Source organism: Tamandua tetradactyla, chromosome 4 (genome assembly GCF_023851605.1).
Source record: "Tamandua tetradactyla isolate mTamTet1 chromosome 4, mTamTet1.pri, whole genome shotgun sequence".
Lineage (NCBI taxonomy): Eukaryota > Metazoa > Chordata > Mammalia > Pilosa > Myrmecophagidae > Tamandua > Tamandua tetradactyla.
In genome coordinates, this window is record NC_135330.1 from 25,367,194 (window position 1) to 25,392,930 (window position 25,737).

Sequence of the window (25,737 nt, forward strand, 5' to 3'; positions counted from 1 at the left end):
GGAATGCTTTGTAAGATTTTATTTCATAGGGCAAAGGGTTGTGTGATATCCAGCCAGATTCCCAGAAGCATTAGAAGCCAACTATAGTAAACACACCTTAAGCATGTTCAGTACTGGCCATAAAAGCCATTTCTCTTCCTTCATAAGTGTTGCTTTTTATTGTGCCTATGATAACCATACAGTAGGTAAGCGCAGGGGATAGTCCTGGACTCCAGACAGGGCAACCTGTTTTTCCCAAATGCATCTTCTCCTTGTGGTTTTCATGAAGAAACTAACAGGCATTGTAGCTTTTGCCCAAAGTCACCAGAAGACTTTTAAAATGATTTTGGTTAAATATCCCTTTAAAAGCTGATGGAAGGAATGACTATCTACTATCATATGAAATGGTCTAAATCCCCAGCTTGCTATTCTTGCAGTCAGACATGGAGACAATGCACATCCTTGTGAATGAATGAAAGCTTGGAAAGCAGAGAAAAGCAATATGGGCTTTGGACGGCTCCGTCTTCCTTCTGCCTACTCCACAAGATCTGGATGTGACCTCCCCCTGCCTCTCCTGGTATATGTTGGAAGTCTTTTATATCTTGGAGAGCCTGATGTCATAGGTGACCATGTTGAAGTTGTCCCAGCCGAAGAGCTTCTTCTCCAGGGGGTTGTAGTCAACCATACTGGTGTACTTGTAGCGGTTCTTGAACGGGATGGTCAGGGCCTTGCTGCTGCCTGTGCCTGTGTCATAAGCAAAGTTGACAGTAGCATCAGCAGATGAGTAGCTGCTGACAGTGTACAAGGTGCCACAGATGACGAAGGCATTGGCGACTGACTGCTTACGGATGTTCGTCTCCCAGGTTTGCTCAAGCTCCAGATTCTCCGGGTTCAGCTTGGAAAGGACTATGGCGCCTTTGGCCTCCTTGGTGCTGTAGATGACCCAGAGGCCCGTCTCGTCCACAGCTAAATCAATGTCTGTGTAACCGCCCCAAGAATACGGGAACTGTCCATGGTAGCCGGCCCCGGGGATGTCCTTCTCAGCCTTCACCGTCTCGGTATTCAGCTCGTACCTGATCATGGCTCTTGACCTGGACCTCTGGAAATAAAGGCTCCCCTTGTAAACCACCGCACCTGTGCTTTCCAGCGACATGGGCAGCACGTGAACCTTGGAAGGGTAGCCTTGCACAAACTGGCTGCTGAGGTCATACTCGAAAACCTGGCGGATATCGGTGCCAACTGTGTCGACTCTCCATGTGGTCTCCTGAGTGTGGGGGTAGGTGGGCTTTGGGTCTCTCATCCACACGCCGTACTTGCCAGTGATTGCCTCAGCTGTTCTCAGAGTGACAGGCTCTCCTACCCAAACCAGTTCTCCACAACCTGGTAAATTGAGGAGAAAAAGTACATTTATCCCTAACTTTTCCAAATACAGAGAGTGGCAGTGTGGAAGTGGAAGCATCACAGAGAGAGTGGAAGTGAGGACCCTAGAATCAGCCTGGGCTAAACTCTGGGCTTTGCCACCTGCTGGCTGTGTGACTTCTAAGAAATTACTTAGCTCTCTAAGCCTGTTGACTCATTTGTAAAAGGAGGATAATAAAAGCATTCTGGGAATTAGAACTGTTGTTAAGTACTCAATATTGATTATACACATTAAGTGCTTAGTATAAAGTAAATATCCAATATAAGTTAACTCCATAATTGCTATGAGTCAAACTTAACAGTATCAGTTGTAAGGACAAAGGCAGCTTCAACTGTATTTATAATATTCTACTTAAGCTAGGCAGTGGGCTCATGGGTGTTCTTTGTATTACACTTTATGACTTTTATGTCTGATTTATTTCATGATTTAAAAAGTAAGAGAGAAAAAAAATCAACTCATGATAAGAATAATCTCTATAATGCAAAGTTTATCCAGCCCTGACCAATGAGCCCATATTTTTTCATGCATCCTCCCACCTCACCTCTGCACCCATGGGAGGCCCTTTCTTGCCCCCCTGGGGAGATTGACCGACTGTGAGCATGGAACCTCAAATGGACTAAGCTCCCACAGGCAGAAAAGGGAGTAAGTCTCACTTCATACCTGTATCTCCCTCTTTGCTCCTGGGATGACTGGATGGACTCTCCTTCAAGATTTGGGAAGCAGGAACCTCAGTTAATTCTGACTTCAGTTCCTGGAAGTCCAAATTCTCCAAATTCCAATTAGAAACTGAAAGAAATGAAGTGGTACCATAAGGAGAAATGATACAAGGATCAATTATGTGAGGATGGCATTTAAATATGTTTCCAAAGACATGCTGTCTGACAGCTTAATTGAACACCATAGAACATGGAACCTTGAGTAGGGCATGAGATTTTGTAAGTTTGTCCAGAGCGATGCCGTGACAAATTCCAGAGTGATTTGAACAGTAAATAAAAAGTATTTGCAAAATCTCCTTGGGGAAATGGTGAGAAAAGGGGAAAATTCAGCTTCCCCCAGTGGAGAATTCTTGATGTTCTCACAAGCAGTGGGGGCAACCAAAGCAATAGGCTGAGCCCCCAATCTTGGGGTTTTTTCATATGAAACTTAACCCTGCAAAGAATAGGCTAAGCCTACTTAAAATTGGGCCTAAGAGTCACCCCAGAGAACGTCTTTTGTTGCTCAGATGTGGCCTCTCTCTCTCTCAGCCAACACGACAAGCAAACTCACCACCCTCCTCCTGTCTATGTGGGACATGACTCCAAGGGGTGTGGACCTTCCTGGCAACGTGGGACAGAAATTCTAGAATGAGCTGGAACTCAGCATCAAGGGATTGAGAAAACCTTCTCAACCAAAAGGGGGAAGAGAGAGATGAGACAAAGTGTCAATGGCTGAGAGATTCTAAACAGAGTCAAGACGTTATTCTGGAGGTTATTCTTACGCATTAAATAGATATCACCTTTTTATTTAGGTGTAGTGGAGCGGCTGGAGGAAACTGCCTGAAAATATAGAGCTGTGGGGCAGGCCACAGTGGCTCAGCAGGCAAGAATGCTTGCCTGCCATGCCAGAGGACCCAGGTTCGATTCCCGGTGCCTGCCCATGTTAAAAAAAAAAAAAAAAAAAAGATATATATATATATATATAGAGAGAGAGAGAGAGAGAGAGAGCTGTGTTCCAGCAGTTATGTTTCTTGAAGATGATTGTATAATAATATAGCTTTTGCATTGTGACTATGTGATTGTGGAAACCTTATGTCTGATGCTCCTTTCATCTACCTTATAGACAGACAAGTAAAACATATGGATTAAAAATAAATAAATAATAGGGGGAACAAATGTTAAAATAAATTTAGTAGATTGAAATGCTAGTAATCAATAAAAGGGAGGGGTAAGGGGTAAGGTATATATAAATTGTTTTCTGTTTTCTTTTTATTTCTTTTTCTGAATTGGTGCAAAAATGCATGGCAGTCTGCCTAGCACAGAGTCGAGTATTCAAAATCAAATAAGCTTTTACACAATTAAAATAATTCTCCCTAGAAGAGCTAATTTATGGATCGATGAGACTGGGTTTTAGGGATGTTGGAAAGGTTTGGAATTCAACACTTAACTCCCTAATTGACTTAAAGCTGTTTTTTCATTCACCTTGTCATAATGCAAATGTTCCTGTAAGAAGTAATAGATTAGATTTCTGTTGATTGGTTGAAAACATTCTAAGTCTCTTTTTGAGACCAGTTTTGAATAAGGAAGAGAGGGAGTATGCAGAATTCCCACAGGAATTTAGAGGCAGTCTTGAGCCATGGAGAAGGGAAGTGGGGCGGGCTGGGAGGCATGGGTGCAGCAGATTGTTCAGATATTAGGCCATCATGGCGTGTTAATTTTTCTACTTTTGCTTATTTAGGTCAAATAGCAGACCCTGACTACAAGGCCGAAGCCATAGTCATCAGGAGCAGACTTGGCCTTTTCTCTTGCTGAATGTTTCATTCTCTGCCCCTCAGTGACTGACAGCTCACGATTCAGGATTCTCGGGTGTCCAGGACAAGGGGGAGGGAAGTCAGTGCAATGCGCGAGGCTGGGCTCCAACAGGGCCAAGAGGAGTCAGAAGACACCCTCTGTCTTTATCTCTCCTAAATTTCCACCCCAGGAACAGAGGATTCCCATGGACAATTTCTAACCCTTCTGGATGTGCCACATTTCATCAATCTTAAGTAGCACGTTCTTTCACATTTTCACAGCTCCGTTACTGGGCGCCCTCTTATGCTTGCTGCTGTTTGGCTTTGATGAATTACAGTATGAGAAAAGTTTTCTCCCTGAGAGGATTTGAAGAAAACACCCAGCTAAGAGGGCTCTCAGGTTTGGGCCGAACCTTGTGGCTGGGGGCTGGCTTTTTGTTCCAATGGAGCAGTTGAGCCCGGTGAACCCCCTGAAGTTCCCTCTCCTGATCCCAGCTGCATCCCCTCCATCCCCTGCCTTTGCACCACTGTAGCTGTTAAACTGGCCTCCCTAGCAGTGTGACTGTTCCAAGGGGCAGGGCATCCCAGCCCCTGAGCTGTCCTCAGTAGGTCAGGTGAGCACAGACCCGTGAGGCCAAAATGTGAGGCCAGCTGGAGGACATCTCAGATACACCCCTCCAGAGGCAAGTGGGAGCGCCCCCACTGTGGGGCGAGTTACTAAGACAGGGCTTTGTGGGAACACAGGCTCAGGACACAACAGAAACTTTCAGCAAATGATCTCTTTATGATTTGCACAGCATAAAGAGTCCAGAAGGGCAAATAACTTCCTTGTTATTTACACAGTACAAAGCATCCAAAAGAGGAGGAGAAGACGACTCAGGGTGGCTGAAAACTGCCCTGGGTCAGAGTTGATGGATGGCAGTTCTGCACACCTTACCTCACCATGGAGAAGAGAGACCAGTCTACACTGTTCAAGCGTGGTATTTATCCAGCCTGGGGGACCACTGAGAATTCCTGCCTTGATTAGCATCTGGGCTGCTCATTCCTGGTTTCCAGGTTTAAGGTCTGGCTGGGCTATTTCATCAGACTTAACGTATTCCACTGCTGCGGGATCGTCCAGGATGGCAAAGGAGGCAGGGCTAGCTGAAGGCCGGAGGATTGCCGGCCACTTAGTGTGTGCTCCTAACTTCCCCAGAGAAGGAGATGGGGGTAGTGGGGATCTGGGTGATGGCTGCTTAACGGGTGTCTGTGATTTCCTAGCACCCACAGCCACGGTAAGTCTTAAATCTCCCCAGCCTTGAATCCAGCACCCACCCATTCCGTCAGCCTCTCTGGAGCCCTCAGAGGTACAACAAGGCCCATGTTAAGTGCTGGAGATAAAAGGTAAGTAAAATATGATTGGTCTATGCCCTTGAAGATTTCATAATCTGGCAAACTCCTCTTCACCGAGTAGTAACATGGTCTCAGCACAGGCTATGCCTTAGGAAGCAGGCTCTTGGAGAATCCAAATGGCTCCTGGAGAGTTCTGGAATGTCTATTTGTTTCCCTCCATCTGCACCCTCCCTGACAGAGGAACTATGGAGGTGAAGAAACTCTGCTCTTCATTCTAGAAAGAGTGGACGTTGCCCAAGGAGAGTACCTAGAGCAGAGGCCCAGCCCTGGGTCGGATGTAGGTTTCCAGACCAACCCTGGGTCAGCACCAGCAGCTTCCCTCCTCTCCCAGTGCTGGTGACCCACCCAGCTCTGCTGAGGAGTTGGGCTGTATGGGAGAGGGACAGGATGCCTGAGGTTTTCTGTTCTCCCATACTCCAGGGAAAAGGCAAAAGTTCCTGTACAATGGAGGTAGCAGAGCCATTTGCAACCATGCTGCCTCCTGAAACCCTGCCCTTCATCCTCTCTCTTTGCCTCTCCCGCTGCCATTGCTTCTCTCTTAGGCCTAAAACACGATAGGCCCCCGACCTCTGCCTGTCAGGAGCAACCTGGCAAGCCCGACCTGTCCAACCTTCTATACTGAGCAGAGGCTCAGAGATTCCGGTAAACTCCAGCCAAGGATAGTTTCTCAAAATCATGTCATTAAGCGTTCTCTCTGAGTTTAGCTGTTTTTCTTTCATTTGCGTCTCTCCTTGCACCACTGCAGTCTACTCCTCAAGATAATTTAAACTTCTTTCATTGTTTCAATGTATTCTCAGAATGCTGGGGCTGGTATCAGGTGGGGTGAAGTTGGGGAGAAATACCGCAGTGGTGGACAAAAAGCTAGGGGACTTCCCCGTCCCTACCCCGTCTCCCTGCCCGTCAGCCAGGTGCTCCACAGCTGTCACACGAGAGTCGCTGTGAGTCGCCCCTCCCCTGCACCCAGCTCCTTCCTCTCTGCATCGGATACAAATTATTTTTTTCTGTGAATATAGCTGGGTAGTTATATAATGTAATGACCGACTGAGAAAAGATGTGTACTGAGAAAAGTAGAAGTACAAACCTGCAAGGTAGTAAGAAGAAAATTAAGAAATACCTCTTTTTAGCTACAGGGGAAATAATGAAAGTGAGAAAACAGGCATTTTTCACAGGTGACTTCGTGTGGCTGGCAACTCAACACCGAGAGACAGCTTCTTTGCGGAAGGAGAGGATTAACAGGCATTGATAGCACTTGCCACATCCCAAAGCATTTTCATATAAATTATTTATGGTATCTGTTGCTGTCAAAGTCAGAATCTAGAATATAGGTTGTCAGGGGATGGGGCAGAGGTAGGGAATGGGAAGTTAAGGCTTAAAATGTACAGGGTTTCTCCCTGGAAACGTTTTGGTAATGGATGGTGGTGACAGTAACAAACATTGTGAACATAATTAACAGCACAGAATATGATTAAAGGGGAAAACGTCAGACTGTACATCTGATAAACACTTTTTTTAAAGCCATGGATCTACACTACACAATGAACTGTAAGTTAAACCATGATCTACAACTAAAAGTACAAATATAAAAATGTGCTATCATCAATTGCAACAAAATGTTCCAGATCAGTGGGAGGTGTTAATAATAGGGCAGTATATGAAAATCCTATATTTTATGCATAATTGCTCTGTAAACCCACAACGTCTCTAATAAAGAAACAAGTTTCAACTTGGGGCAATTAAGTATCTGCTGGGAGGGCCTTCTCTGGTGAGCTCCTTCACTTGGACAACCATAGTCCAGAATCTGTTCTTCATCTCTCAGAACCAGATGCAACTGTTTTCAATCCTTCCAGACATTGCCAAACTCTTAATAACAAAGTCACACTGATAAAATTTAGTCAACTCGTTTACACACAAAAATAGGAATTCTTGTGGAATTGTAACCCATACCAAACTCTGAAATCTGTTCTACAACTAATTGTTGTGATGTGCTTTAAAATGCATTGCTTTTTAAATATATATATATATATGCTGTTTTTTCACACACAAAAAAGAAAAAAGTCAATTGTGATGATAAATGCACAGCTATATGAGGATATTGTGAACCATTGATTGTACATTTTGGATGATTACATGGTATGTGAATATATAATATATATCAATAAAAGTTTTTAATAGGAAAAAAAGAAAGTTTCAGAAGAAAAAATATTCTAGGACTGCAGTGTGCACTGAATAAAAATTTACTGCCACCCTTAGTAAGTGCCTATTATGAACCACGCACGGTGCTAAGCGCTTGATGTTCATTCTCTCTTTCTCCTATGAGTCCTGAACGTGGACATTATCCTCATTTCGCAAATGAGGAAACTGAGGCTGAAAGATTAACTTGCCCAGAGTCCCACAGTTAGTAAGTCAAGGCCATGGCCGCTGAGAACCTTCCGCGACAGCTACCAATTCATTGCTCTCAGCTCCAAATGCAGTAGCAGCTGTGATACACAGGTGTTTCTCCTTTAACGTGAGTGCAATGTTTAGCGGTCCCAGGAGGGGGCGCCCGAGAGACACTACAGTTTCCCGGTCGACGGCTTTTGGGGGGGGAGGTGAGTGTGCGTGCGCGTGCGCATGGGTGCCAGCGCTCGAGATCGCGCTCTCTACGTCCGTGCTCTGGATACCTCCCACCTGCTCGGACGCCGGGCTCCGTGAGCCCGTGGGCGCGCTCTCCGGGACGCCCACCGCACGCCCACGTTGCCGGGTGCGGGTCGCCGGCTTCCCCGCCCGCACTCGGAAAGGGGACTTGTTGCAACTCCGGACCAGCCCTGGCCTGGCCAAACCAGAGAACTTCCCTGCTGTCTGATGGGCTGGGCCTCACCTTCCCGAGGGGGTCTGAACCCATTCCAAGTTTACCCTTCCCTGGGAACTCCTTGTTAGCCCCAGGGTACCATATAGGGTTTGCTTATATCTTACAGTTATTTTTTTCACCATATTTAATACTCCTTTCTATTAAACTCCTGCTTAACCTACTGGGTGGTTTCTATCTCCTAGCTGGGCCCGGACTGCCACTAGAGGCTTTATAAAAGCGTCAAAAGATTACTCAACACTTTGCAGAGTGACCCACTCCCGGAGCTAAACCTGGAGTCCACTGGACAGCCCAGCACACCCAGCTTCTGGTGAGCGCCGTCCTCCCACCAGCGCCTTTCTCCCTCCGCCAACGGCCTGGCCAGCACAGAGGCCTGGTAGGTGCTGAGCTGCTGGCTCCACCGAGGCCCTCAGGGATTTGGGCAGGGAGTCCTTCAGCTTTCTCACTCTCCTTCCTCACTCTTAGAAGGAACTCCACCTCGTATCCTTTCTTTGGAGTAAACAAGAACCACATTAAAACATAAGGTCAGGGAATGACCTCCAGAATGTCTGAAAGGCCAGTTCTCAGTTGGCACGTGGGATGGTTGGATGGTGAAGGCCTGACATCTTCACAGCCAGGAGCATCTGGCAATGGTCAGCCTCTCAGAGTGGAGCTGTCTGGCACGAAGACTGAAGGTCCAAAGGCAGGGAAGCAGTTGTGGCAAAAGACCTGGATTGGACTAGAAGTTGAAGCTTCCCATTTCAGCCCTGTCTTTGATTAGCTGTGTGACTTTGGGCAAGTTACTCAACCTCTCTGAGCCTCATAATAATTAGCTGCACAAACTTATAAGGTTGCTTTCAGGTTTATATAAGAAACTAAATAAAAGGGTCCTCAATGAAGATATCTCAAAAATTTCTTTCGAATATCTCAGTGTCACCCACTTTTCATTCTGAATGTGGGGAAAACCAAAAAGAGATCATGAAAATATTGGTTATATTGTATCAGACAACTAAAAATTTTAAGATTTTTATTTGTGGGTTTTTTTCCCCCTTTTAAAATCCAGTCCGTGTATGGTTTAAAGATTCATGTCTGTAATAAAAGGCTGGAAACTCTCTGCATGCTCTGTCCTATCTCCCTTACCTCTACTTTATAGACATTTTGCGGGGCTTAATATAGAAAATGAACTTATTAACTCATTAAGTTTTTTATACACTGACAAATGAGTTCTAATGATTTTTGTAGTTATTTCCTGTCATTGTCTGGAAAGTTAGGTCAATATTACATAAATAAAGAGAGTGAAGAAAAAGGAGGGTGTTGACAATACATACACTCATTCCTAAGGCTGTAGTAAAGTGAAGATTAGCTCACAGGATATTGTTCCAGGTGCTGCTGCAATATGAACTGTCTCCAGAAGCAATGCGTGTTGTCGACATAGTATATCAAAGTTAACATTTTGATCATTGAATGACATGTTAAAACAATAGTGAAGCTCAAGTAAAAGAAGTCCTTTGTGCTAGCCTCTCCCCTTGTTACTTCTAACGTGCACAATAACCCCTTTGAGGGCACGAAGGGGTTCTGGCTCGACTTCTAACGGGCCCTCTTGGCTCCCTGCCTCACATCCTGTCCGCCCACCTTTTTCCAGGCGTTGCTATGGCAACCTGCCTCACGCAGCTGGCACCTGCTGGCACGTGCCTCAGCTGCTGGGCCTAGCATCACTGAAGCACGGTTTGGGAAGCTGTAAGACCAGCCTGCTTATTGTGGAAGTACGATGTATCCTACAGGGTAATCCTTGGCTCACGGAATAGGGGACCCTTGGATAAATGCTCCCCTGTTCTAAATGCCCACATTTTCAACAGCTCTGCAGAAGGCCTTGGTGGGGCTGAGCCTGTGCTGCCCACTGTAGTGACCAACTTGAAAATGCTGCTCTTTTGGGCTTTTCTTCCTTCCTGCCTCACTCTCCCCTGTGCCCCACTTCTCCTCCTGGGTCCCGTCCCTATAAACCACCTACACAGAAGCCATTGTCTCAGGTTCTGCCCTCTGGGGGACTCATCTGTTGCAGAGGATACATAAAGGGGAAAGTGGGGCCTCTCACTGTAAACCCCAATTTATCTTTCAGTAAACTGTATTTTTCTACTTTGAGCTTATTTGAAAGGTTTACAGACAATATTTCACTATATCACTATTACTATAAAATTTATATAAATACCTTTTGTATTATTTTAGCAAATTATATTTATTAATGATTCTCTATAATTTAGTAGATATTAAATATATTTTCTATTACCCGTGTGTGTGTGTGTGTGTGTGTGATTTCTGTGATTCTGAGGAGATCTTTTTCTCTGTAACAATTACAAGGTAAAGAAAGTGGTGGTGATAATTTGAATTACGGGTGGGGTAAGAAAAGCTCCACCTTCTCAGGCCTTACATTTGTTCACTAAAGTAAGGCCTCACTAAGCCCTCATCCCGTTTATTGCCAACACCCCAGTACTGGTACCCCTATATAAAAGTACCCACGCTCATTCCCAGCCCATGCACTTCCCCAAAAACAAACAAAAAAACCAACTGAACAAAAAATCAACAATTGGTGGGCGGTGCGATGGTGGCTCAGTGGCGGAACTCTTGCCTGCCCTGTGGGAGCCCTGGGTTCGGTTCCCAGGGCCTGCCCATGCCAAAAAAATAAAAGAAAATTCAACCAATGGTGTTTGCTGCAATAATGGGATACACACATGGAAAAAGAATGAAATGTGACCCCACCATACAGCATGCAGAAAAATAAAAAAGCACCCACACTCAAATTCCAGCCCCCCAAAACATGACTTTGTCCCAAATCTAGAATCCTGAAGACAACTTTCATTCCAAGTATTTCTTTCCCTGATGTTTACATGTACTTTTCTGTCTTTTACTTTTAGGGTCTGTAACCTCGAGGACAGCTGGGGATTCTGGAAAGTCAGTGAACCCCAGGTGGACAGGCCTGAATCCTGACCCTGGTTCTGCTGCTAACAGGCAAGCTGCCCGTGGACAAGGTCCGTATCCTCTCTAGGCCTCAGTTTCCACAGCTAGAAAAGTAAGCCAGTGGAACAGATGCTTGCTAGGCCCCTTTCTAGTTCCACATTCTTGCACTAATGTAATTTCCTGCTCACGAAAAAATCCACTACTGAGAAATAACTTCCAAGTTTGGGGTTCATTATAATAGGATTTTACCCTTACTTTTTAGGATCAAAGGAGAAGGAGGAGTTATAAGATAGGGAAGATAGGATTTAACAAACACGTATGACTGCTGAATTGCTGTAATGATATTTCTTTTGGCTTCCAGTGTTTTGGAGCAGCTAGAAGGAAAAACCTGAAAATGTAGAATGGTAACGCATACCAAACTTTGAAATCTGTTCTGTAACTACTTGTTAAAATATACTTTGAAAAATACTGCTGTTTTTTTTTTCATAAATATATTTCATAGTAAAAAAAAATTCTTTTTTTTTAAAAAAGTGAAGTTGCAAAAAAAGAAATAGAAAATTACAGAACATGTCCAAATACATTCCCAACATATTAAATGACCATAAGACAATAAAAAAGATAAAACATCGCCTCTGTTTTCACACATACACGTAGCCCACACTTACACGCAGGATTGGGTTTTCATTGAGAATGTAACTTCGTTCAGCTAACATCTGGAATAACAAATGCCTCATCACATTCTTAGCTTTCCTCAGAGACTCAAGTTCAAGTCTAAGCTCTACCACTAAGTGGTTGTGCGACCTTGGGTCCCTTAGCATATTTGGACTTCACTTTTCTTAATTCTAAAATTCAGAACTGGATCTTTTCCAACCCTAACATAGGATTTAAAAACTCCTGTACACTTTATAAAGTTATTTATTTGAACATCATAAAAGTAATTACACACAGCAAGAATTTTCATTGCCATTTTACAAATAAGAAACTAAAGGTGCAGAAGGTTAAAAGACTTGCCCAAAGTTGCACTCAGACATTGGCTTTTAGGTTTTCCAGATTCAAACCTATGTAGATCTTGCTTTCATGTAGAAAGCTTGTGTGTGTGTGTGTGTGGAGGGGGGGTGACATGCACATGTATATACAGGTATATATGTGTATATATAACATAAAACTTTCCATTTTAACCATTTTTAAGCATGCAGTTCGTTGGTATTAATACAATTCCTAATGTTGTGTGCCACCACTCATCACAGAACTTTTCCATCACCCCATAGAGAAACTTCCCTTCTTCCCTCAGCCCCCAGTAATCTATAATCTACTTTTTGTCTCTATAAATTTTTTTTTTTTATTAATTAAAAAAAGAATTAACAAAACAATTAGAAATCATTCCAATCTACATGTACAATCAGTAATTCTTAATAACATCACATAGTTGCATATTCATCATTTCTTAGTACATTTGCATCGATTTAGAAAAAGAAATAAAAAGACAACAGAATAAGAATTAAAACAATAATAGAAAGAAAAAAAAACAAAAAAAACAAAAACAAAAAACCTATACCTCACATGCAGCTTCATTCAGTGTTTTAACATAATTGCATTACAATTGGGTAGTATTGTGCTGTCCATTTCTGAGTTTTTATATCCAGTCCCGTTGTACAGTCTGTATCCCTTCATCTCCAATTATCCCTTCTCTTTTTTTTTTTTTTTTAATTAACGGAAAAAAAGAAATTAACCCAACCTTTAGAAATCATTCCATTCTACACATGCAATCATTAATTCTTAACATCATCACATAGATGCATGATCATCATTTCTTAGTACATTTGCATTGGTTTAGAAGAACTAGCAACATAACCGAAAAAGATATAGAATGTTAATATAGAGAAAAAAATAAAAGTAATAATAGTAAAATCAAAACAAAACAACACAAAACAAAACAAAAACCTATAGCTCAGATGCAGCTTCATTCAGTGTTTTAACATGATTACTTTACAATTAGGTATTATTGTGCTGTCCATTTTTGAGTTTTTGTATCTAGTCCTGTTGCACAGTCTGTATCCCTTCAGCTTCAATTACCCATTGTCTTACCCTGTTTCTAACTCCTGCTGAACTCTGTTACCAATGACATATTTCAAGTTTATTCTCGAATGTCCGTTCACATCAGTGGGACCATACAGTATTTGTCCTTTAGTTTTTGGCTGGATTCACTCAGCATAATATTCTCTAGGTCCATCCATGTTATTACATGGTTCATAAGTTTATCTTGTCTTAAAGCTGCATAATATTCCATCGTATGTATATACCACAGTTTGTTTAGCCACTCTTCTGTTGATGGAGATTTTGGCTGTTTCCATCTCTTTGCAATTGTAAATAACGCTGCTATAAACATTGGTGTGCAAATGTCCGTTTGTGTCTTTGCCCTTAAGTCCTTTGAGTAGATACCTAGCAATGGTATTGCTGGGTCGTATGGCAATTCTATATTCAGCTTTTTGAGGAACCGCCAAACTGCCTTCCACAGTGGTTGCACCCTTTGACATTCCCACCAACAGTGGATAAGTGTGCCTCTTTCTCCGCATCCTCTCCAGCACTTGTCATTTTCTGTTTTGTTGATAATGGCCATTCTGGTGGGTGTGAGATGATATCTCATTGTGGTTTTGATTTGCATTTCTCTAATGGCCAGGGACATTGAGCATCTCTTCATGTGCCTCTTGGCCATCCGTATTTCCTCTTCTGAGAGGTGTCTGTTCAAGTCTTTTTCCCATTTTGTAATTGGGTTGGCTGTCTTTTTGTTGTTGAGATGAACAATCTCTTTATAAATTCTGGATACTAGACCTTTATCTGATATATCATTTCCAAATATTGTCTCCCATTGTGAAGGCTGTCTTTCTACTTTCTTGATGAAGTTCTTTGATGCACAAAAGTGTTTAATTTTGAGGAGTTCCCATTTATTTATTTCCTTCTTCAGTGCTCTTGCTTTAGGTTTAAGGTCCATAAAACCGCCTCCAGTTGTAAGATCCATAAGATATCTCCCAACATTTTCCTCTAACTGTTTTATGGTCTTAGACCTAATGTTTAGATCTTTGATCCATTTTGAGTTAACTTTTGTATAGGGTGTGAGAGATGGGTCTTCTTTCATTCTTTTGCATATGGATATCCAGTTCTCTAGGCACCATTTATTGAAGAGACTGCTCTGTCCCAGGTGAGTTGGCTTGACTGCCTTATCAAAGATCAAATGTCCATAGATGAGAGGGTCTATATCTGAGCACTCTATTCGATTCCATTGGTCGATATATCTATCTTTATGCCAATACCATGCTGTTTTGACCACTGTGGCTTCATAATATGCCTTAAAGTCCGGCAGCGCGAGACCTCCAGCTTCGTTTTTTTTCCTCAAGATGTTTTTAGCAATTCGGGGCACCCTGCCCTTCCAGATAAATTTGCTTATTGGTTTTTCTATTTCTGAAAAATAAGTTGTTGGGATTTTGATTGGTATTGCATTGAATCTGTAAATCAATTTAGGTAGGATTGACATCTTAACTATATTTAGTCTTCCAATCCATGAACACGGTATGCCCTTCCATCTATTTAGGTCTTCTGTGATTTCTTTTAGCAGTTTTTTGTAGTTTTCTTTATAGAGGTTTTTTGTCTCTTTAGTTAAATTTATTCCTAGGTATTTTATTCTTTTAGTTGCAATTGTAAATGGGATTCGTTTCTTGATTTCCCCCTCAGCTTGTTCATTACTAGTGTATAGAAATGCTACAGATTTTTGAATGTTGATCTTGTAACCTGCTACTTTGCTGTACTCATTTATTAGCTCTAGTAGTTTTGTTGTGGATTTTTCCGGGTTTTCGACGTATAGTATCATATCGTCTGCAAACAGTGATAGTTTTACTTCTTCCTTTCCAATTTTGATGCCTTGTATTTCTTTTTCTTGTCTAATTGCTCTGGCTAGAACCTCCAACACAATGTTGAATAATAGTGGTGATAGTGGACATCCTTGTCTTGTTCCTGATCTTAGGGGGAAAGTTTTCAATTTTTCCCCATTGAGGATGATATTAGCTGTGGGTTTTTCATATATTCCCTCTATCATTTTAAGGAAGTTCCCTTGTATTCCTATCTTTTGAAGTGTTTTCAACAGGAAAGGATGTTGAATCTTGTCGAATGCCTTCTCTGCATCAATTGAGATGATCATGTGATTTTTCTGCTTTGATTTGTTGATATGGTGTATTACATTAATTGATTTTCTTATGTTGAACCATCCTTGCATACCTGGGATGAATCCTACTTGGTCATGTTGTATAATTCTTTTAATGTGTTGTTGGATACGATTTGCTAGAATTTTATTGAGGATTTTTGCATCTGTATTCATTAGAGAGATTGGTCTGTAGTTTTCTTTTTTTGTGATATCTTTGCCTGGTTTTGGTATGAGGGTGATGTTGGCTTCATAGAATGAATTAGGTAGTTTTCCCTCCACTTCGATTTTTTTGAAGAGTTTGAAGAGAATTGGTACTAATTTTTTCTGGAACGTTTGGTAGAATTCACATGTGAAGCCATCTGGTCCTGGACTTTTCTTTTTAGGAAGCTTTTGAATGACTAATTCAATTTCTTTACTTGTGATTGGTTTGTTGAGGTCATCTATGTCTTCTTGAGTCAAAGTTGGTTGTTCATGTCTTTCCAGGAACCCGTCCATTTCCTCTAAATTGTTGTATTTATTAGCGTAAAGTTGTTCATAGTATCCTGTTATTACCTCCTTTATTTCTGTGAGGTCAGTAGTTATGTCTCCTCTTCCATTTCTGATCTTATTTATTTGCATCCTCTCTCTTCTTCTTTTTGTCAATCTTGCTAAGGGCCCATCAATCTTATTGATTTTCTCATAGAACCAACTTCTGGCCTTATTGATTTTCTCTATTGTTTTCATGTTTTCAATTTCATTTATTTGTGCTCTAATCTTTGTTATTTCTTTCCTTTTGCTTGCTTTGGGGTTAGCTTGCTGTTCTTTCTCCAGTTCTTCCAAATGGATAGTTAATTCCTGAATTTTTGCCTTTTCTTCTTTTCTGATAAAGGCATTTAGAGCAATAAATTTCCCTCTTAGCACTGCCTTTGCTGCGTCCCATAAGTTTTGATATGTTGTGTTTTCATTTTCATTCGCCTCGAGGTATTTACTAATTTCTCTTGCAATTTCTTCTTTGACCCAGTCGTTGTTTAGGAGTGTGTTGTTGAGCCTCCACGTATTTGTGAATTTTCTGGCACTCTGCCTATTATTGATTTCCAACATCATTCCTTTATGGTCCGAGAAAGTGTTGTGTAAGATTTCAATCTTTTTAAATTTGTTAAGACTTGCTTTGTGACCCAGCATATGGTCTATCTTTGAGAATGATCCATGAGCACTTGAGAAAAAGGTGTATCCTGCTGTTGTGGGATGTAATGTCCTATAAATGTCTATTAAGTCTAGTTCATTTATAGTAATATTCAGATTCTCTATTTCTTTGTTGATCCTCTGTCTAGATGTTCTGTCCCTTGATGAGAGTGGTGAGTTGAAGTCTCCAACTATTATGGTATATGAGTCTATTTCCCTTTTCAGTGTTTGCAGTATATTCCTCACGTATTTTGGGGCATTCTGATTCGGTGCGTAAATATTTATGATTGTTATGTCTTCTTGTTTAATTGTTCCTTTTATTAGTATATAGTGTCCTTCTTTGTCTCTTTTAACTGTTTTACATTTGAAGTCTAATTTGTTGGATATTAGTATAGCCACTCCTGCTCTTTTCTGGTTGTTATTTGCATGAAATATCTTTTCCCAACCTTTCACTTTCAACCTATGTTTATCTTTGGGTCTAAGATGTGTTTCCTGTAGACAGCATATAGAAGGATCCTGTTTTTTAATCCATTCTGCCAATCTATGTCTTTTGATTGGGGAATTCAGTCCATTGACATTCAGTGTTATTACTGTTTGGATAATATTTTCCTCTAACATTTTGCCTTTTGTATTATATACATCATATCTGATTTTCCTTCTTTCTACACTCTTTTCCATATCTCTCTCTTCTGTCTTTTTGTATCTGACTTTAGTGCTCCCTTTAGTATTTCTTGCAGAGCTGGTCTCTTGGTCACAAATTCTTTCAGTGACTTTTTGTCTGAGAATGTTTTAATTTCTCCCTCATTTTTGAAGGATAATTTTGCTGGATATAGGAGTCTTGGTTGGCAGTTTTTCTCTTTTAGTATTTTAAATATATCATCCCACTGTCTTCTAGCTTCCATGGTTTCTGCTGAGAAATCTACACAAAGTCTTATTGGGTTTCCCTTGTATGTAATGGATTGTTTTTCTCTTGCTGCTTTCAAGATCTTCTCTTTCTCTTTGACCTCTGACATTCTAACTAGTAAGTGTCTTGGAGAACGCCTATTTGGGTCTAATCTCTTTGGGGTGCGCTGCACTTCTTGGATCTGTAATTTTAGGTCTTTCATAAGAGTTGGGAAATTTTCAGTGATAATTTCTTCCATTAGTTTTTCTCCTCCTTTTCCCTTCTCTTCTCCTTCTGGGACACCCACAACACGTATATTTGTGCGGTTCATATTGTCCTTGAGTTCCCTGATACCCTGTTCAAATTTTTCCATTCTTTTCCCTATAGTTTCTGTTTCTTTTTGGAATTCAGATGTTCCATCCTCCAAATCACTAATTCTATCTTCTGTCTCTTTAAATCTATCATTGTAGCTATCCATTATTTTTTCTATGTTTGCTACTTTATCCTTCACTTCCATAAGTTCTGCGATTTGTTTTTTCAGTTTTTCTATTTCTTCTTTATGTTCAGCCCATGTCCTCTTCATGTCCTCCCTCAATTTATCGATTTCATTTTTGAAGAGGTTTTCCATTTCTGTTCGTATATTCAGCATTAGTTGTCTCAGCTCTTGTGTCTCATTTGAGCTATTGGTTTGTTCCTTTGACTGAGCCATATTCTCAATCTTTTGAGCGTGGACAGTTATCTTCTGCTGCTGGCGTCTGGGCATTTATTCAGATTTCTCTTGGTGTTGGACCCAGCAAGGTTGTAATATTTTTCTGTGAAATCTCTGGGTTCTGTTTTTCTTATCCTGCCCAGTAGGTGGCGCTCGTGGCACACGTTTGTCTGCGGGTCCCACCAGTAAAAGGTGCTGTGGGACCTTAAACTTTGGAAAACTCTCGCCGTCCTGGGGGTTCGCTAGCCAAAGCGGCTTGAGCCGGCCCTCGGTCCGAACGCAGGGAGGGTTGCTGGTCGCCGCAGCCAGGGAAAGAGCCCGTCCGAATTTCCTAGTCGGCCCTGGGCAACAAGCGTGGCGGGAGGGCGCCAGCGGCAGCGGCCCGCCCGAGAGAGTACACGTTCCCCGGGAGTCACGGGTTTGGAAGGGGCCTCCCCCACCCGTCACCGTTCTCCGCGGCCTGGGGGTTTCCGATCCAATTCTCTCAGTTGGTCCGGGGGCTGCGCGTGGTGTGGGCGCCAGCCGTCTTTGTTTCAGGGGACCGCCTCTCCAATTCTCCCAGCCGGCCCGGGAAGGGGGAAGGGAGTAACTCCGGCCGCTTGCCACCCCGCCCGGTAAGGCCCGCGCGCCTCGGCGATCTCACCCGAGCTGCTTCTCTCAGCCAGCCAGCCGTTCCAGGATGGGGTATGCTGTCTTTTTTATCTCTGTTGTGGCTTTGGGCGCTTTCTGTATCATTTCTACTCCCCTAGTAGGTGTCCTGGAGAAGAAACTAAGATCCGCGCGTCTTACTAAGCCGCCATCTTCCAGGAAGCCCTGTCTCTATAAATTTGCTTATCTAGCCAATTCAAATAAGTAGAATCACAGAATATTTGTCCTTTATACCTGGTTTATTTTATTCAACATAAGACTTTCAAGGTTCATCCATGTTGCAGCATGTAACAGAATTTCATTCCTTTTTCTGGCTAATTAATATTAAATTGTATGTAGGTATCCCATTTTGTTTATCCACGCATATGTTGGATACCTGCATCACTTCCATCTTTTGGCAATTATGAATAATGCCTGTAGGAACATCGGTGTGCAATTATCTGTTTGAGTCCATGCTTTCAATTCTTTTGAATATATACTAGGAGTGGAATTGCTGGGTCATGCGGTAATTCTATGTTTAACTTTTTGAGGAATGAGAAAGCTTTCAAAAAGATATTGTCCTATCATTTCGTTTTGAAAAATTCCAAAGTTGAAGAATAGTACAAGACCCCCATATATGGTTCCCCTAGATTGTTAGCATTTCACCACATTCACTTAACTTTTCTTTCTCGTAGTCTTTATGTATTTATAGTCCTTGCCGAACAATTCAAAGGCAAATTGCAGAGAGTGTGGCCCTTGACTTCTAAGTACGTGAGCATGTATTTCCTAGGAACCTAGATAATCTCCTGCGTAACCCCAGTTCCATGATCTTACCCAAGAAACTGAACATTAATGTAGCAATATAATCTAGTAAATGGTCCATATTCAAATTTCCTCTATCTTCCCACACACGTCCCTTGTACATGTTTTTTCCCTGACGTAGGAGTCAATCCAGGATCATGCAGAGCCTACTGTTAGCACATCTCCTTTAATCTAGACTAGGTCCTCCCCTTTTGTTTTTCTTTCTCTCTTGAGATCGACATCTTTTAAGAGTCTGGACTAATTGTCCCGCAATCCGGATTTTCCTGCTTGTCTCCTCATGGTTAGAAAATTCTAAAGTGTGAATATTTGGGAGCACAACTTTCACAAAAAAATGGCACAAATACTGTCTTCCCAACTGCTGGGAGGAGAATTCCTTCTCCTCCCCTCACCCACATGCTCAGATTAATCTTCAGGCAAGTAGGGACCAGGATAACAGAAGAGCACTCCTGTTAGAAAAAGCTGCTGTAACTACCAAGTCAATAGAACAGGCCCGTGGTCCTGATGCTTGCTTTTGTGAAACTTATTTATGTAGCGGAGAAGCTAAGCCTAATGTGGTTATACCTAAGAGTTACTTCCAGAGGACCTCTTTCGTTGCTCAGTTATGGCCTCTCTCTCTCTCTCTCTCTCTCTCTAAGCCCAACTCTGCAAGGAAAATCATTACCCTCCCCACTATGCAGGGCATGACATCCAGGGGTGAACGTGTCCATGGCAATATGGGACATGACTCCCAGGGATGAGGCTGGCCCTGGCACTGTGGGATCGACAATACCTTTTTTAAGCATTGACTATTTTTTTAATTAAAAATATGAAAGCCTTCAGACTTACATTTAGACATAGAACAAAAAAAATTCAGGAACAAAATCAAACAATGTATTTGCATTCTGTGTACAGGAATTTGAATTTAAAATAATATTTTGTCTTTCATCATTCCCTTTTCTGAAATGTAACAACTTACATTATAATGTACATTACATTTTAAAATACACTGTATTATTTTATTAACATGAATTTTGATAATCAATGACTCCAGTTTCATGGTTGCCTAATATATGAAATCCTATGTGAGTTCAGCCTGGTTTCACTACAACACTATTGAAACAAGTGATGACCTTTTTGTCAGAAATTTGTCTATGTTGATGTTGCAGGTCAACTCTGAGTTAAACCTGTCCAAAGGCATGAAGTTATACTAGCAAATACTGATCACAAGAGGGGAAAGAATCATAACACATAGGGTATCAGTAGCTGAGAGAGTTCAAATAGAGTTGAGAGGCTATTCTGGAGACTACTCTTATGCTAGCTTCAGCTAGATACTGCACCTGTCATGGTTTGCCAAACCCCAATCAAAATCATTCCTGCCAACCCTAAAGAACCCCTAGGGTTTTATCTGAGAGTCAAGAAAGGTTCCATTTACTATGATTACATTCCAGAAACCTATGACCTCTAGGTATGTTCCTTGGCCAGATAAGTCCTGAAACTTACAGGAGTCAGCCTCTCCAGAACATCAACTAGTTCTATCCCCCATCCCTTATTATGACGGCCCTTTTCAACATGAAAAAGTGAGAATGGGCACAGCCCAAATAGCCCTAGAGAGTGGGCAAGGATCAAAGGAGAACGTGGAATTATAGCAGAGTAGACAGGGTTTAACAAATGAGTTTGATTGCTGAATCATTAAATTGACATTTCTTGTAGTCTCCAGTGTCTTGGAACAGCTAGAAGGGAAAACCTAAAATTGTGGAATTGTAACCCATACCAAACTCTGAAATCTGTTCTACAACTAATTATTGAGGTATGCTTTGAAATTTATTGCTGTTTTATATTTGTTATTTTTCACAATAAAAAAAAATTGAAAAAGAAAATAAAAAGCCACCCTAGGAAATTGTCTGGTGACTAAAACAGAGATTCTCAAATTGCACAAATAATTGGAAACTTTCCTAAACAACATATTGAGGGAAGTGACAAAGGGTCACCATCTCTTTACTTTGCCAAGGAAGGACATTAAAAACAAACAAAAAGGCTCTGCCACAATCAAGAAGGTGGAGTGAGAAGATTCACAGATCTGTTCTCTTATAAAAGCTTTGAAGAGCCAGTAAAAAATGGCAGAAACATCTTTTTCAAAGCTCCAGGAAACAGGGACTGAAGTAACAGGGTGAGCACCGACTCAAGGAAAAGGCTACTAAAAGTGGTAGGATCTCATGTCGCCTTGGCTGGCTCTCAACCCCCACTCCTGGCACAGAGCCGACCTGTGCTGCAGTATAGATCCCAGGTCCTGGTTTTGGAGGGAACATATTAACCTTTGTGCACATACTGGGAGCATGTATGTCTGGCCCAGTATGTCTGGTGGTGACCTAAGAGCTCACTGTCCAAAAATTGCTCTGTGTGCAGAAGGCGGCTCACGGAGCTCCCTACAGAACACTGTCGAAAAGCAGTCAAGAGGCTGCGTGGGGCAAGGGATTGCTGGCTTTAGGACATGCAGTGCCGTGCCCGGGACAGTGAGGAAACTGTTTCTAGGGAAGAGGAGACCTTCCTGCCCACTTGAATGGGGAATTTCTTAAGTGGGCAAGTGCATGCTCAATACAAGACACACGTGCTGAAAGGACCATGGAGGTCCCTATGCATTGGCCTGGAGCTAGTCACTAAACTTTTCGTACAGATAAAATCCAAAGGACAGCATTCCCACAAGTCAGTCTGCAAAGACTGGGTAATGCTGTTTTCTTCTTCTTCTTCTTTGACTTCTACTTCCACTCCTTCTTCTTCCTTGTTATTTATTATTTTATTATTATTGTTAGCTCCTGGCATTCAAGGAAAGCTTTGCAATGACACTGGCTGTATACATGCTAAAAGAACAGATACCTCAGAGTCTAAATTCCTGTCATAACACATTAAAATGTGCAGGTTTCAATAGAAGATTATAAAAGATGCAAAGAAATGGGAAGTAATGGTCCAGAAAAAGGAGAAGTTAAAGCCTTAGAAACCATCAGTAAGGAGGAGCAGAGCTGCTATCATCCAGACAAGGACTTTTCCTTTTTTTTTGTATGGGTATGGTGGGGGTCACGTTTCATTCTTTTTTCATGTGAGTATCCAATTACTTCAGTACCATCTGTTGAATTTTTGTTTGTTTACCTGTTTGTTTATTTGCTTGTTTGTTTTTTTGGGAAGTGCTTGAGCCAGGAATTGAACCTGAGTCTCCCGCGTGACAGGCGAGAATTCTACCACTGAACTATGCTTGCACTCCCCGCCCCCCCCCCAGACAAGGGCTTTCAAAAATGGTCAGAAATATGCTCAAAGAGCTAAAGGAAACCATTGTCAAAGAATTGGAGGAAATCAGAAAATGATAGATGAACACAAGGAGATGGAAATTATGAAGATGAACCTAACAAAGCTGAAGACTGTCGTAACAGAAATTAAAATTCCCTAGAGGGGTTGAGCAGCAGATTGGAGATGACAGAAGAAACAATCAGAGAACTTGAAGATAAGGCAATTAAAATCATCCAGTCTGAGGGACAGAAAAAAGAAAGAAGAAAAAGGTGAAAAGAACCTAAGGAACCTGTGGGATGCCATCAGGATACCAATATATGCACTGTGGGAGTCCCAAAAGGAGAGGAAAGAGAAAGGAGCAGAGAGAATAGTCAAAGAAATAAAACTTCTCAAGTTCAGTGAAATACATGAATATACAAATCCAAGATGCTCAATAAACTCTAAACAGGATAAACCCAAATACACCCCTACCACACCACGTTAAGATCAAACTTTCCAATACCAAAGATAGAGAATTCTGAAAGCTGCAAGAGAGAAGCAATGTGTCATGTACAGGGGAGCCTTGGTAAGAGTAAATATTGCTTCTCATCAAAAACCATGGAGTGAGAAGGCAGTGGGAAGTGCTGAAAGCAAAAATTTGTCAACTAAGAATTCTATGTCCAACAAAACCGTTTTTCAAAAATGAGAGCTTAAAACATTCCCAAATAAACAAAAGCTGAGGGATTTTTGCCACTGCTAGACCAGCCTACAAGAAATTCTAAAGAAAGTTCTGTAGGTTGAAAGGAAAGGACACCAGGCAATTGACTGAAGCCACATGAAGAAATAAAGACTTCTGGTAAAGATAATGACATGATTAAATATAAGTACCAGTACTATTGTACTTTTTCATTTGCAACTCCACATTTTACCTTTCAATAGGATCTAAAAGGCAAATGCATAAAGTGCAATGATAAATCAATGATTTTGGAATCATACTGTATAAATACGTAAATCTGTGAAAAGAACTATATAAAGGTGGGAAATGGAGAGGTACAGGAGCATAGTCTATATATACTATGAAAGGTAATTTGGTTTCAAAGCAAACGATATTGCTACAGATTTAGGATGTTAAATTTAAGCCCTGTGGTAACCACAAAGAAAATATCAGACGATACGTCAAGTTATAGAGACAGAAAGTAGAGTACAGGTTACCAGGGGTGGGGACCAGGGGAAATGGAAAGTTAATACAAAACAGGTGCAAGGTTTCTGTCTGGGGTGAAGCAGACGTTCTCGTAATGGATGGTGGTGAGGGTACTGAAACATTGGCAATAGGATTAATTGCACTGAATGTTATGCTTGGGGGCAGTTGGAATGGGGAGATTTATATTGTATATATGTTTTCACAATTAAAAAAAAAGAAAGAGATAATGAGAATTAAATGCAATACTTGGTACTGGGTGAGAGCCAAGATTGGATTGGAAAGGCTTAAAGGAACAATATTGGGACATAAGAAAAAGTGAAATATAGAATATAAGCTTTATATCAATGTTAAATGTCTTGAACTTGATAACTGCACTTGATATTGCGCTGATTATATAAGTGAATATCCTTGTTCATAGTAAATATACATGGAAGTATTTTATTTTTAAGGAAGTATGATGTGTGCAACCCACTCTCAAATTTCAGAAGATTAAATAGATAGGTAGGTAGGTAGATAGATAGATAGATAGATAGATAGATAGATAGATAGATAGATAGATAGATAATGTGGAAAAATGTTAAAACTGGTGGATCTCGGTTTCAGGGGTGGGGTAGAATATGTTGGAGTTCTCTGTATGGGGCTTGTATTATTTTTGCCAACTGTCCTGTAAGTTTGAACAAAACAAAACAAACAAAATCCCCATCATCTATTATCATTGTCATTTCCTATATAAAGCACATACATTTTAATGCCAAAAGATAAGAAAAACAATCTCTGAACAAAGATTCAAATTTAATACCAATAATATACCCATACCTATACTTACAAACCTCACCCAGTTCTTATTTGTTTCATTTTGCTTTGGTGCATGAAAGCATTGTCAAAGACAACCACAAGAACTCAGAGCCACTAACTGAACAAAACCATAGGAGTTACATTACTAGCAGCATATGAAAGATGACTACTGATAAGACTGCTTTGTTATCCTTAATTCATGTGCCCTGTGGTAGATATTCAGTCTCAGGGAGAAAGGAGAGAGCGTAAGGGCAGGCCTGGGGGAACCTGTAATAGGTCACCATAAACCATATCATCTGCCAAACTTGGGGGTCCCTTGTCATCTCCACACTCCTACCTTCCCTGGAGGCTGACACATCCGGAGAGGCGTCTTGGGTCTGGGGACACCGGCCCCTTCGCAGCCTTGCTACCTCCTCGCTGCTGCTTTCCAACCTCCTGGCCAGGTCCTCATTCTCTTGTCCCAGTTGCCTCTTCTCTTCCTCCAGAGTAGACTTGTCACGCAGAAGGTTGCTATAGGCTGTCTCCAGCTCCCTGGCTTGGGTTTCCAGCTGGTCCCGCTCCCTCCTCAGGGTATCCAGCTCCCTCTGCAGCCTGGCCTCGCTCTCCCAGGACCCAGCAGGCTGATTCACATTCAGCCGGTGGAGGAGGCTCTCTAGGTGGCTGAGCCGGGCCTTGGTGGACTCCAAGTCTGCGCGCTGGATGCTGCTGTCTTTCTGCAGATCCTGGAGAGCTGACATGGCCTGACCCTGCTCAGGGCAGCTGGCCTCATCGGGGCTGGCCACACTGAAGGTGTACCGGCATCGGCCACTTTGGTCATTGGCCTTCCGGAGCTGGGCCGTACTGGTGCCTGCGCCACATGTGAGGCAGGCCAGAAGCAGCAGCTGAAGAGCTGGCATCTTGGGCCCGCAGCTGCAGCAGCGTGCACAGAAGCCCTCGGCGCGGAGGCTGGTGAGTCGTCTTCAGAGAGCTCTGCTATGCTGTCTGGTGTCTGGGTTAGTGGCCCTGGCAGCTCATGCCCGAGCTCCAGGGAGGTTTATAGACACCGGGGGAGCCAGCTTTGT

The 25,737-nt window shown here is 42.0% G+C and overlaps 1 protein-coding gene across 1 annotated transcript; it reads right to left on the minus strand.

Moving 5' to 3' along the window:
* MYOC (myocilin) lies at positions 1-25,737 on the minus strand. Its single transcript, XM_077155753.1, has 3 exons — positions 25,014-25,737; positions 2,060-2,185; positions 1-1,359 (listed from the first exon to the last, which is right to left on the minus strand). The coding sequence occupies exons 1-3, from the start codon at positions 25,570-25,572 to the stop codon at positions 575-577; spliced, it is 1,470 nt and encodes a 489-aa protein (XP_077011868.1). The 5' UTR covers positions 25,573-25,737; the 3' UTR covers positions 1-574.

Bases quoted from the DNA above. Each gene is read 5' to 3' on its own strand.
- MYOC (XM_077155753.1), bottom strand. From the start codon at position 25,572: ATGCCAGCTCTTCAGCTGCTGCTTCTGGCCTGCCTCACATGTGGCGCA. The intron at 2,186-25,013 runs GTAGGAGTGTGG...CATTTCTTTCAG, and splicing joins TGTGTCAGCCTCCAGGGAAG to TTTCTAATTGGAATTTGGAG. The intron at 1,360-2,059 runs GTATGAAGTGAG...TCAATTTACCAG, and splicing joins GAGCAAAGAGGGAGATACAG to GTTGTGGAGAACTGGTTTGG.